The 14587-nt window shown below is 40.9% G+C and overlaps 1 protein-coding gene across 1 annotated transcript in view; it reads right to left on the bottom strand.

Annotated features, from left to right (window-relative positions):
* Positions 1–14587, bottom strand: part of LOC115645615 (pituitary tumor-transforming gene 1 protein-interacting protein-like) — a 54731-nt gene that overhangs the window by 38398 nt on the left and 1746 nt on the right. The window contains exons 2-3 of the mRNA XM_030550520.1: positions 10162–10214; positions 2630–2738 (exon numbers count right to left, since the gene is read on the bottom strand). Of these exons, the coding sequence (XP_030406380.1) occupies positions 2630–2738; positions 10162–10214 (162 nt within the window). The remainder of the gene's footprint in view (positions 1–2629; positions 2739–10161; positions 10215–14587) is intronic.

Raw genomic sequence — 14587 nt, 5'->3', positions numbered from 1 at the left:
TGCAATGCTCCCTTATAATGTTGTTTGGCAGCCGCCTGCTTTGTCCACTGCTTGCAAAAAGAGCACCCCGTTGGAGCTAGGAACCAGGGTGGACCGCCAGCCCCCCCATTAGCTCCCTGCTCCCCTAAGTTCCCTATGCTATCAATTGCCCACAGTTCAGCTGTCCCTCCCCCCACTGCCATGTGCTGCTCCTGCCCTCTGCCTTGGAGCTGCTCCCAGGAACCTCCTGCTTGCTGTGCAGGGGTGGTGGGGGGGAAGAAAGGGGGGAAGGGCTGCTAATGTTAGGGTGTTCCCCTCCCTTCTGCTCCTGTCTCCCCCCCGCTTACCCCATCTCCATGGGGGTGGGGGAGAGTAATGGGATGAAGGGAACTTGCTAGCAGTAGCTGCTGTCTCAACTTGCTTAAAAAAGGCAACGTACTTAGAGTGGGGTCAGTGTACTTAAAAGGGCAATGCGCATCTCTCTCATGTCTGTCTGCCATGCTGTCTTCCTCTCCCTCCATTTGTGCTGCCTTGTAAAGTGTGAGGCAACAACAACAACAACAAAGTTAACTCTTGAAGGCTCAGCTGTTCTAGTTCATCATTTAGCAGTAAGACATTCCCTGGGAAATATCCCACCCTCTGACTTCAGCACCTCAACCAAGGTTTACAATCATTGCTGTGTACAGTATTAAATTGTTTGTTTAAAATGTATACTGTGTGTATATATAGAGACAGACCTAGTGAAAAAAATTTCCCTGGAACCTAACCTCCCCCATTTGCATTAATTCTTTTGGGGAAATTGGATTCACTTAACATCGTTTTGCTTAAAGCCGCATTTTTCAGGAACAACTACCACGTTAACCAAGGCATTACTGTATACAGTGTATCCTCAGAGAGAAAAGCACCAACTCTGGTGTGCAGGCTATATTTATCTGTAAAGCAACACGTTTTAATGGCTATCAATCAATGAGAATCAGCTATTCCTTAGGAAAATAACTTAGAAAGTACAACTGCAAAACATGATTAAAACATGTCTTAAATCAGGGGTGGGGAAAGTTTTTGGCCTGAGGGCCACATCAGGGAATACAAATTGTACAGAGGACCATGAATGCTCACAAAATTGTGTTTGGGATGTGGGACGGGGTTTGGGCTCTGGGGTGGGGCTAGCGATGAGGAGTTTGGGGTGTAGGAGGGTGCTCTGGGCTGGGACCGAGGGGTTCAGAGGGCAGGAGAGGGATCAGGGTTGGGGCAGAGGTGTGGGAAAGGATGCAGCTTCTGGCTGGGGTGTGGGTGGGGATGAGGCGTTCGGGGTGCAGAAGGATGCTCTGGGCTAAGATTGAGGGGTTTGGAGAGCAGGACGGGTATCAGGGATAGGGCAGGGGTTGGGGCATGGGGAGAGGCTCAGGGATGCAAGCTCCGAGCAGCGCTTACCTCAAATGGCTCCCGGAAGCAGTGGCATGTCCATTCTCTGACTCCTACGCAGAGGCACAGCCAGACGGCTCCGCACGCTGCTCCATCCACAGACACTGCCCCTGCAGCTCCTACTGGAGCATGTAGGAGCCGGAGCAGGGCCATGCCACGGCTTCCAGGAGCCACATAGTGCAGCCCCCGACCCTATGCCCCAGCTGGAACACTGGAGCAGGGCCAAGCCGCGTTGTGCAGTCTCGGACCCAGCACCCCAGCCGGAGCGGGGCTGGGCTGCGTGGTGTGGCTTGCGGGCCAGCTTAAAATGGCTTGCGGGCCGTAGTTTGTCCACCCGTCTTAAATCAAGATTTCCTGCTTGCTGATTTAAATCATGATTAAAATCTGATCTAAATCAAGCTACCCTGATGTCTCCTAATGCACGCAAGTGATTCTTGTTGGTCCATTTTGGTTGTGAATTCACAGCAGGGATCATCACTTCCTATTTTGTATAGCACCAAGAACTTCCTAACATACAGCTTCTCACAATGACAAGCCATGCGAGTTACACAGACCATAGGGGTCACAATCCTTACATTATTCAGACATAAAACTAATTTGTGAATTAAAGTTGCTAGACTGCATAAAATGTCAACACAAATTGTAGAAAGGAAATAAGTAGTGATGCCATTCCACTCGTCAGCTTCTCCCCCACTTTTTAACCTCAACTGCATCTCTTCAGCACCCACAGCCCACACACCTCCATCCTCAGCCTGAGCCACTCTCATACACTCTTGAACTTTCCATCTACATTTATTCCAGTGGAAGTACTGGTACAGTACCAGTTCTCTGCTGCCATCATAGTTGTCTGTGCATGCCACGCACAGGAGGCAGCCAATAGAGCAGCAACATGCTTCTATCATGCTGACTGCCTTCATCCAAGGTGAAGAGGGCAAACACATCATCCCACCTCCTGTAGAGTTGGAATAACAACCCCTTTAAATGTCAAGGTGCTGACGTGCTTACTAAGGCAGATTGCCCCTACTCTGTACCTGAAAAGGCTACTCCTAAGGATCTCAGGCAGTATACCTTTGTGAATCCCATTAAGATGATGGTATGGAACATATTCTAAATCATAAATTCTACACTATAATCAACTTAATTCTGGAATAAAAAATCAATATTATCTTACTATAGTTTGAATTACAAGTAATTACATCTGTTTATTAAAATTATTATTAGTACCTACTCCAGCAAACACCCCATTGAGCATCGTAGAGTGGACACAGTGAAGACGATGGAAGAATACTTCTCACAGGATAGTCCATACAAGTGTTTTTTGCATTACACCAAAGGCACTGCACAGGAGAGAAACAAAGACATATTACAACTACTGACCCTCAAACAGCTATTTACAAACAAGAGCCTCAATACTACAGTCCATGGACAGAATTTCAAATTAACTGAGTATAAATGCTGTGTCCTGTGATCTTGAAGAATGAAGCCCTACATGAATTATGGAAGCCCTGGTTGCAGTTCTATAGTTAGGACTAAACTGAATTCATACTTAGAAAAAAAAAAACTTTCAAATAATGGTGTTAAATATGAAAAAAGAAAGTATATTCTCCCCTTAAGTGTAGCACTTACTCTTCAAGTACTGAATGATCTAATATTTAAGTAATCTGTCAATTTGAGTCAGAGTTGTACAATTCAAGGCCAGAACAGATCACTAGAGCATCTAGTCTGACCTGCTGCAAATCACAGCCTAAAACCACTACTCATACACTAAACTCAACAGAAATGAGACCAAAGTCAATGAGACCTACGAGAGACTAGACCAGGGAGACTGAGTGGTGGTGGGGAGTGGGGGAAGCATGAGGCCCTGCCCCATGGCCAAGCAGGCCACTCCACTTCAGTTTTTGTTAACACCTTCAAACACAAATGCCCATTCTGATACCCTATTTACCAACTTCTCTTTGCTGGCAGACAAAAGGGCCAGATCATCAGCATGTGTTAGTTTTCTGTTATACCCTCCATTTATCATTCTTTCAAATGTCTGTCTCATTGCAAATGCTGTGTCTATAGTAACCCTTTCCTTTCTTATAGCAATGTTGCACCTCTCCTATATATTCCTGCTGTTATTTTTTAACTACAAAATACCATTAAGATCTAATCATAATTGTATGGTTATTGAATAGTGTTGCTATGGGGCACAGTTAAGATTGTTTGGGTGCCTTAACTGTGCATTTCAATACCTTAATGTGTTTAGACTTCTTTTAAATTTAACTTCAACTCTGAATTTCCTGGGATTGCTGTAATTCCAACATGGCTATAATGTTTCTTCCTCTTAAAGTACTGATTTGTACTCAGCCTTAATTCTAGTTTAATTTTTATCTGAGAATATAATATTGACACTAATTCAGAATTCCTTCACCACACAAATGAATCAATGAAGAAATGTAGAACGGGGTTTCAATAGGAGACCTTTCCAGATCACATTTTAATAGGACCTACTCACTTCAGAAAGATTTTATCTAGAAACTATTAGTGAAATTAGAAACCAATAGTACCACCAAAAAAATAGCTCTTGGAACCAAGATCTATTTTGCAGAGTATGCTGTTTTATTTCTCTTTCCAGGAGTCATGTTAGAAAGCCACATACAGAAAATAAGTTCTGACATCAATGAGATAATCATTCTCTTGCAGGTGGTGACAGAGCAATTCATTATTTGTAGCTTGTGGTGCATGTTGCTTTGGTTCAAATAATCTTTCTGAAAAGGTGGGCACTTCATTTTACTAAGAACATCTAAACAAACAAAATGCTTTAATTTCCCCAAAATGAGTATCTTTACAGGATCAGTTTTATACAAAGATGTTAAATGGTGCTTGTTTGTGTTGGCTGAACTATTTCTTATAACATGCAAGATAAACTGAATATATGAAGAACAGCCAGCCTAATATCAGCTTGACTGATAATTAGAGCCACTGCTAAACTGCTGCTGGCTGTAAGTAATAGTGTGGAAAGGTTAACTTTAGCACTTTCTGGAGACTGCCTATGTAACTGTTACAAATGCATGCAGCCTAAAGGGCAGAAGATTTGGTATGTGATAGAGCACTGGGTAAAATAAAAAATAAATCTGCTAAATAACTTATGTCAAAACAGGAACTGCCTTACTATCGCTTTTTTTTTTTTTTTTTTAAGAGAGCTACAAGACAATCAAATTTCACTAGCATTACGAAACACTTGTCAAATTCATGACAGTCTACACTTGAAAATATTTTGCTAGTCTATTTAGGCAGAGATTATAATCATAGTTTGCACTGTATTTTGATATTATTATAGGACTCAAAGTACAGACTCCAGATCTTACATGATGTCTAAGTGAGCTTGTGGCATCAGGTTGTACTCATAAATAAGATATTATCCTGATAGACTCCTGACAGAATCCTAGGGTGCAGAATTCATATTCCTGACATATTTGTGCACTCCATGCAGAAAAATACAAAAGAAATGGGGGGGGGGGGGCAGGGAAACAGAGAAGAGGCACCTCTTCCCAGACAGCATTCTAGTCCAGCCTGCCTGGAGCAGCCTCAGGCCTGGTCCACACTACAGCGTTAAATTGATTTAAACAGCGTTAAATTGATTTAATGCTGTACCCGTCCATACTACAAGGCACTTTAAATCGATTTTAAGGGCTCTTAAAATCGATTTCTGTACTCCTCCCCAACGAGAGGAGTAACCCTAAAATCGATATTACTATATCGATTTAGGGTTAGTGTGGACGGAAACTGAAGTTATTGGTCTCATTCTTTTACTGAGCTACCCAGAGTGCTCCGCTCCGGAAATTGATGGTAGCCTAGGACCATGGACACACACCATCGAATTAATGTGCCCTAGTGTGGACGCATAAAATCGATTTTATAAAACCAGTTTTATAAAACCGGTTTTAATAATTTTGATTTTATGCTGTAGTGTAGACGTGGCCTCAGAGATACAAATCACTGCAGGGGGAGGGGAGCTGGGCACACGTGCCTGCTGGAGGGGCGGGGAGGGGGCACGGAGACCATTGCTGTCAAGGGACAGGGCTGGGCATGTGTGCCCACCAATAAGCGAGACACACACTGTCCCTCTCACTTGCTACTGGGCAGGGGGGCTGTAGGTCTTTTTAATTATGCAGGAGGAAGGCTCTTTCCCCAAGGCAGAAATGTGTAGTAATGTTCCTATTGTTAGTTAACTGTTCCCATTCTCAATCAATTCCCCAAGGAGCACAAAACCTGTAAAAGTTTTAAGGTCCCTACATTGCCAGAGTGATGTAAAGCCTTATAAATGACAGTAGGGGAATCAGTTAGGAAGATCCATGTGTTTTCACACTTTTTCCTGTGCCAAAATGGCACTATTGGGTTAGATTGCAGCTCAGGACTTTTTTTTTTTTTCCTAAATGGGTAAGTAAAAGAGACTTTGAGGCAAATAAAACATTTACCAAGCAGTCAATAAATGGTCAGGACAATCGGAAGCAAACACTTCCCAACACAAACACAGCCAGGTCCAGGACAATTATTAGCAAAACTGTGTAACTTTCATGTGTTTAAGTCTGAGCAATTTAAAATGACGTTCCAGTTTGGGGGCAGGGTTTGGCGTTCTGTAATGTAATTTAAATGAAAATCCAGGATTATAACTGGAATGCAGGGTATTAGTTACCAACTATTTGTAACTTAAGTTTCATGCGTTTAGGAAATGCTGAATAGTTATTGTAACTTTTTTCTGTATTGCAGTTTAAATAAATTACCAAAACAACTGAAACAGATATGATTATGTTGCATTATTTTGACAGATAAAATATGCAGAATTTTATTTTTTGACACAGAATCCCCCATGGAGTATCATCAAAGTAGAACAATTCTTAGTCTCATGAATGCAACAAAATGCTGCTTCTGCGATCTTCTATAATTAGAGCTACAGCATGCAGTCACTGCTCTTCTAAAAAGCTGTGTGTAATTTATTAGTGTCATTTTGCTTTATTTTTAGTTTTTATTTCTGCTACTACGTCTGAAATTGATTTTAGTAATATGAACTTTAAGGACTAATTCTGGCCAAAACAATGTATGAGGGGAATGGTAAAGAGCCAATTTTAAAAAATCCACTTTTCTCAAGTCTCTAGGGGAAAAAAATAAAAAAAAAAGTAGGCTTTTTTAAAAAACAGGGAAAGAGGCAACATATATACACCCAAGCAAAATATTTTAATATGCAATGTTAAGTAGTCTTGTCTGTATTATATCTTTTGTTTTGAAACTTCTTGTTCCAGTCACCATCAAGCCACCATGCATGCATACAAACAGGAAGAACAGAAGCCTCTTTTTGACTGCATCCAATGCCAGACATCCTACAGATGGTCTATCAAGAGGTACAGTGTTCAGCAGACAACATAACTGGTAATGTTATAACCACAGCAAAAAGAATGCCATTAAGCCTCTCTTTTCAGAAGTCAATACAGAATGTTCAGTTACAAGATTTAAGGGCTCAGGCCATAATTTTTCAGATGTGGTACCTAAACTAAGGCACTTGAAGTCTACATTTAGGCACCTAAATAAAAGTGGCCTGATTTCTAAAACGCAGAGAACTCACAATGGAAGCTGCAACTGTTCCAGAAACTCTGAAGATGAGACCGCTTTTATTTAGGTGACAGAAGTTTGAATATTCTGATCTATATGGTAGGGATGGTAAAACACTAAACCAAGCAACTAAGTCAAGCTATATTAGGTCGACTCACACCCACCGCAGTAATTACTGAAGTAATGCACGTCCACACAACAGTCCTTGGATCAGTGCTGAGCATACTCAGCAGGAGCACTTCCACCGACCTAAGAGGGGCAGTGTGGGGAGCTGAAAGCCTGGTCTCTTAGTTCCCTGTCAAGAGTCTGGCTGCCCCACAGGCTCCAGGCAGGTTGGGCTCCTCCCACACCCTGCCCTCATTCCCTGCCAGCAGAAGCCACCCAGCGTTTCTTGTCCTCCCATTTCTTGCCAGAAGCCACCCAGGGCTTCTTGCCCCAGGAGAGCGAGGTCCAGCTACCTCAGCTTCTCAGCCCGCCCCCAACTCGCTCCCTGCCAGGCTCCTGGCACGGAGTGGGTGTGGGGGTCCCCCCACCAGGCTTCTCACCCCAGCTCCAAGCCAGAAGCAGGGTCCAGCCACCCAGCTCTTCATGGAAGCAGGGGGCAGCTGTCAGGTTTTCTTGTCAATTTCACAGCTCTGTTGTGAAACTGATAAGACAGCCAGTGTACCAGATGAAGTGTCTACACATGCACTGCATCACCCTAACTGCACCAACATAAGCCTTATATCTCTCTTGGAGGGTGGAGTTCGGATGTCAGTGTAGTAGGGCACTTACATCGGTGGGAGGAAGGCTGTAATGTAGACACTGATAATTACTGTGTAGTGTAGACAAGCCCTAAGATTTAGTAGAAACTTTTATCGTCTATTCCCCAAATGCTTATTTTCATTTTCTGCTGCCATCTATTTTCCTACCAAAATGAGCAGCTGGGTATTTTTCTACTTTGACAATTAAAAAAAATCATTTCCAGTGATCTAATTCCTTTACATTACATACATAAATGCCAATGGTTTAGTTCTTTCTGCCTTTTATATTAGTTTTCTGCAAATCAGCTCAGTTAAGTCTAACCTCATCTCTCTAAGGTCAGCCCTGATATACCCCCCCCCCCCCCGCGGATATATTTTCTTATCCGTGCACCTGAGTAGTTCTCACTTGTGTTGATGGAAAGTGTGTATGAGGTGTGTGTGTCAGGAATACACCTATTAACATGCCAACATTTCAGTACTTACAAGCAGCATCTATTAAAAGAGAAAATACTGCAAAAAGCTTCCTATACATAGCCAAGCAGTGATAAGTGAATTCATCAGTAGTTACAAGCTCATCCTAGATCAGTGGTTCTCAAAGCCAGTCTGCCGCTTGTTCAGGGAAAGCCCCTGGCAGGCTGGGCCGGTTTGTTTACCTGCTGCGTCCGCAGGTTCAGCCGATCGCAGCTCTTCCACTCACCGCGTTTCACCGCTCCAGGCCAATGGGGGCTGTGGGAAGCGGCGCGGGCCAAGGGATGCGCTGGCCACTGCTTCCCGCAGCCCCCATTGTCCTGGAGCAGCGGCCAGTGGGAGCTGCGATGGGCCGAATCTGCGGATGCGGCAGGTAAACAAACCTGCCTGGCCCGCTAGGGGCTTTCCCTGAACAAGTGTCAGACCAGCTTTGAGAACACTGTCCTAGATGACTCATATTTATCTTCTCCTGTCTTCTACGTCAAAGATGATGAGCGCCTTTATTTATTGCTTTGCTAGTCTCATGTTGAGCTAGTGGAGGGTTAATAGCGCACACAGTGAACAACTATGCCAGTACAGAGAGAATCAGCATATTTCATCTTATTGTTTTAAAATTTGCTGTCACAAGGCTAATTGGGACTAAATGAAATGACCCATTACAACAAAATAACATGTGGGAAAACACAAGACTGTTTATTTTTTCATAGTGAAAAGATGTTTTACAATAATTCCTACTTTTTCATTAGCTGGATGAACAAGTAATGCTTTCTACGATGCTGGCAAATCAGTTTTGGCCAGAGCTGGCACTTGAAGACTTTAGCTAAGAACTGACAAACTCACCGCTGGAAGCCAAACCAGCTCACCTATACGTTAGTATTGTTCAAAATAATATTAGTCTTATAGTAATGTATTTAGTGTTTAGGCGCTATAAAATGCTTGTAAGTTATTGCATGCAGTAATCTCACTTGCAATGTCTGTTTTCCCTGCTACAAAAATAATATGTAAACTTTGCTTTATAACTTTGAAAACATTTGCACTGAGCTTGTGAACCCAGGCATGGGAATGATTCTCCCACCCATTCAGGAGACTTATCAAGATTAAAACTGGCCATTAAGGAACATTGCAACACAAGAATAGATGAATGGCCTTACTGAATCTTGGAAATGCAACGTGCAAGGGAGCTCATCTCATAGACTGGAAGACTAAATGAGAAAGATAAAGGGTCATAAGAGAATTTTCAGGTCTTCGCTGTTTGCATTCTCACAGGGCCATAGACTCTAAACTGAACCAAGAGATCCTCCAGGGTTATCCCTGGATTTGCCAAAACACATTGTGAATTGACAGATCACTACAACTCTCACTTTTAGGATTTAGACTGCAACTCATTTGTGTATATGTTCGTTTGCTTTAACCTGTAAATAATTCTCTTTTTCCTAGTTAATAAATCTTTAGATAGCTTAGTACAGGACTGGCTACAGGCAGTGTCTTTGGTGGAAGATCTAGGGTACCAACTGATCTGGAGTAAGTAACTAGTCTCTTGGGACTGGAAGCAACCTGAATATTTTGTGATATTAAGTGACCATTTATTACTAAGTCCAGCTTGCCTGGGTGGGAAGATAGACTGGAGAGCCTAAGGGGACTGTCTGTGATTCTACAACAAGACCGATATAGTGATCCAGGAGTTCACATTTGTTACTGTGCTGGTGAAATCTAATTATAAAACATATCACCAATCTGGGGTGTCTACACTGCTTTTGATAGTCTGCTCTGAGGTAGGCACACAGCATGACTCTTTCTAATGACTTATACTGTTTTGCTATCTTCTTCCCCACTTCCCTCTGAGCCTGTGCAGCACAGCTAAGGAGTTAGCTGTAGTAAGACATTTCAGAATCTTCTCATTAAACGTAAGCATCACCAGATTCTCTGACCCCAAAGTAGTAGAAAAAATGACAAAACTTACTGAAACATTTTTTAGACATTCTTCACAGGACTTGAAGGAGAAATTAGAACATGCTAGAAAAAAAGAATATCAACGTTATAAACTTTTTTGATCAATAGTGTCAAATAATATAACTTTTTAATCACAGCATGTATACACAAAAATGTAATCTCATCTACCAAACACAACGCCACCTGATATAACACAAATTCGGATATAACGTGGTAAAGCTGTGCTTTGGGGAGCGGGGCTGCGCATTCTGGTGGATCAAAGCAAGTTCAATATATCGTGGTTTCACCTATAACGCGGTAAGATTTTTTGGCTCCCCAACGACAGCATTATATTGAGGTAGAGGTGTACATGCAAAGAAACAGTGAGTTTGCTTCTTTATTTTAAATCAAAGCTTTTATTTCCACTAGTATTTTAACAAGAAAAACAACACCGAACACCCAATTTCACCTCCACACTGTTTAGGAAAAAAGTTATGCCGATGCCTGGCTCTAATTCGCAAAAGGAAGATCAGTGAAAGAGGACTGTTCTCTGTAAAATGATTACGGAAAACTTAACCCGTGACCCACGAGTTTTGAGCCTGCCTACATCTTTGCTGAAATTCTAAATCTCTTGCCATTCAATTTGAAGGAAACTCTGAGCTCTGCAGCTTTGGAAGTAGAAGCCAAGCAATGCCTAACCTGGATTTAGTACCAAATTTTCCTCCTTTCCACAAAAAAAGTCTCAAGACCTTTTTTAAAAGGTTTAAAAAAATAAAGCTTCATGACAGGCATGTTCTCATTCTAAGAGGAAAAAAAAACATCTAAAGACAGGAGACCAAATTACTTAGCAAAAAGCTCAATGAGAACGGTTAAGGGATGTTTTAAAAGCCACATGAAATAGGAAGAGTTAATCTATATTTCAGTTACTTTTTTCATTGTAAAACCTGTCTTCAAGCACAGAATACCCATTGTTGTTCATATTGCCTGAGGATGATTACAGCTGTAACTACACCACTACCCCGATATAACACAACCCAATGTAACACGAATTCGGATATAACTCAGTAAAGAAGTGCTATGGAGGGCGGGGCTGCGCACTCCGGTGGATCAAAGCAAGTTCAATATAACGCGGTTTCACCTATAAAGAGGTAAGATTTTTTGGCTCCTGAGGACAGCGTTATATTGGGGTAGAGGTGTAGTACCTATTTTTCAGTGGCAGGTAACAGGATGCAACTTGTTTTAATCATTACAGAAAAAGTTTAGAGGTTACTGTTTGTGAAAAGCTATCCTGACAGCCCTGGAGTCTGGTCCTTCATCCACCGCACAGATAGAATAATTTCTTCTCACTGGTCCAATGAGATGCCTCAGTCCTTACCTAAATGGACCACGTCTAGAGACTAAAAGATATTCAGTCTGCTTGCCCAACCAATCCTTGATTTTCTAGCTACTCTGCCAAAAGGCATTCCAATTGTAACTTTTTGTGTGCAGATACCTAGAAACTGGCATGACACCACCAATGCATTTCACACAGGCAACAAATAGCAAGTCATCAGATGGTAATGACTTTTGGACAGGTATACAGGTCTACTTTTACACAGCCATCCATTAGTCATAAATAGATAAGAAATTTTTTAAGTCTACAAAACTTGTCAAAGAGCTAAGTGTTTTTTTCTAAAATGTCTAGACGATATTTAAACCCCTACATTTCATAATTCATTGTCCTGCTGCTTTGACGTTAATTCTTAGCATATAACAAATTTGTGCTTTATTTACTGGTATATTCAGATTAATAAATTAAATTAATAAATTTAAATCCCCCCCCCCCCCCACACACACACTGATTAGTTCACATTGTATCAAGAAGTAGCCAATCCAATGAAGAAACTCAAATTCTAACACTATGGTCAATAAACCAACCTTAAGCAAAAAATAAAAATAAAAATTTAGAAAAAAAATGAAGGCTTTGGAGCAGAGCCTGGAGCTGGCGTGCAAAGCAGCTCTGGAGCAGTGGAGCTGCAGGTTTTTGTCTGGAGCTGGAGTGGAGCCGGAGCACAGCTCCAAAGCCCTGGAAAAATTCATAAAGCCTATAGCAAATATTCCTTAACTCTGTAAACTTAAGTTTTCAGTAATGTTATGCCACATGGGCAAAAAAACATTCACCATGATCAGAGCTAGAAAACTCAAGTTTCTAAATGAAGTTCAGGAAATTGGTTCATTCAGTGCAACGGTATTGTCAGAAAGGTATGGGAATACCAGGGATTTTTAAATTTTCTTTTAAATGGATGACCTTTTATAATTGAAGTCATTCAAAGTAAAAATAAAGTGAAAACCCACAAGAACTACATCAAGAAAGTAAACAGGGTGCAGGACCAGTTCAACTCAGTGAAATTTCACAGGCTCTTGAGAAGATCTGGTCGACAACCTAAAACCTTGCATGCTCTTTGAAGGATTTGGGCCAATAACAGAAATAATGATTTCTTTACATTTATAAAAATAAACAGCACCTATATAAAAGCTCTAAATGCCAAATATTCAAAATTCCACAATCAGAATATACACTTCAGTCAGCCTCACTCCTCTTACAAAGTAGCAGTTCACAATTTATAAACACCCCACTGCACCAGACCCCCTATTCTGTATGACCAAAATGATCACAGGAAAAAAAATACTTGACATTTTAAAATATTTTATTTATTGTTGTTACAACACCTAAGATTACTATAAGTGAAAGATTGGAGAAATATATTTTCTAATTTTCATTTTGTTTTACTCTGTGCACTTTACACCACAGCTTATAGCTGTTTTCACTATTTGCTTTGCAGTCAGGTACAGCTTTCTCTTTCCTGTCTGTGTTCGTCTTTCAAACAGCAACAGTGGCGAGAGAACAACACATTTTTAAATATAGGAAAATGAAATCAAAACCAAATATTGGTAGGCAGATTCAGAAGTCAGTCTAGTACTTGGAAACTACTTTCAAGTCTTTTAAACACAACTGGATTTCAAGTTAACAATGTTCCCATAAAATTTCAAGATTCTAAGGCCTTACTTTTACTAGGAAAAAAGAGGTATTTTTAACACACATTAAAAATCAAAACTTGCCTTTTCTACACAGTTTTTGTATTGGGTTGGCTATTTCAGGTAGGATTGTGATTTTTTTTTTTTTAACCCCAATAGTTATATCAGTACAACCTTGCATGGAAACAGTTGCATCAGAATAAAGGTGCCTGATAAGTAGTGGTAAATAATTAGACATCAAGTCCTTGATTCAGAATGATCTGGATGGCTTGATAAACTGGGTGCAAGCAAACATGCATTTTAATATGGCTACATGTAGATTTATACACGTACAAAGAATGTAGTCTACACTTACAACAAGGGGGACTCTATCCTGGGAAGAAGTGACTGAAAAAGATTCAGAGGTTGTGGTGGATAATCAGCAGAACATGAGCTCCCATTGTGATGCTGTAGCCAAGTGAGTTAATGTGATTCTGGGATGCATAAACAGGGGACTCTTGAGTAGGAGTAGAGAGGATAGTTGGTACAATGTGATCGCTGCTGGAATATTGTATCTAGTTATGGTGCCCACAGTACAGGAAGGATGTTGATAAATTGGAGAGTGTTCAGAGAAGAGCCATGACAATGACTGAGGGATTAGAAAAAATGCCTTGCAGACAGACTCAAAGAACTCAATCTATTTTAACTAAGAGAAGTGACTTGATTACAATCTGTAAGTATCTACATGGGGAACAAATATTTAATACTGTGCTCTTCAATCTAGCAGAGAAAGGAACAAAGGAATCTGAAACTAGACAAATTCAGCCTGGAAATAAGGTATACATTTTTTTAACAGTATGAATAATTAACTACTGGGACAATTTACCATGGGTCATGGTGGATTCTCCATCATTGATAATTTTAAAATCAAAACAGGAATTATTTTAGGGAAGTTCTAGAGCCTGTTATGCCAGAGGTGAGACTTGATGATCACAATGATCCCTTCTGGACCTGGAATCTATGAATCTCATACAGGATTAAGCTACCATGATATTAAGCATCCTTATGCCACTATAACTGCATCCACACTAGTGGGTTGTGGCACTTTAACTATACCAACACAGTTAAAGCTGTATAATTTTTCTACGTAGAAAAGCTGTAAGATTTTAATGTGTTAAAAATACATCTTTCCACCTCACCTAGACATGGCCTAAAAGGAGATGAAGAGCTGAATGTAACAAGTGTACAATTCCCACAGTGCAAGTAATTAATGTTTAGTCAGATTTGCATTCTCAGAGTGCACTATTTTACAGAGGTGTTAGCTGCTCTGGCTCTTGTTGGTTCATCCCTAATATTTTAGTAGCAGAATAAAAAAAAAGTTCACTTTTGTCACAATATGTTGATCAGCTGGTAGGGAGGAGGAAGAGAAAGAGAGGAAATTTAATATTCCTTTTCATGGAGAA

Source organism: Gopherus evgoodei, chromosome 2, assembly GCF_007399415.2.
Source record: "Gopherus evgoodei ecotype Sinaloan lineage chromosome 2, rGopEvg1_v1.p, whole genome shotgun sequence".
Classification (NCBI taxonomy): domain Eukaryota; kingdom Metazoa; phylum Chordata; order Testudines; family Testudinidae; genus Gopherus; species Gopherus evgoodei.
The sequence above is the reverse complement of the archived record's forward strand: the minus strand, read 5'-3'. Positions and strand labels throughout refer to the sequence as shown.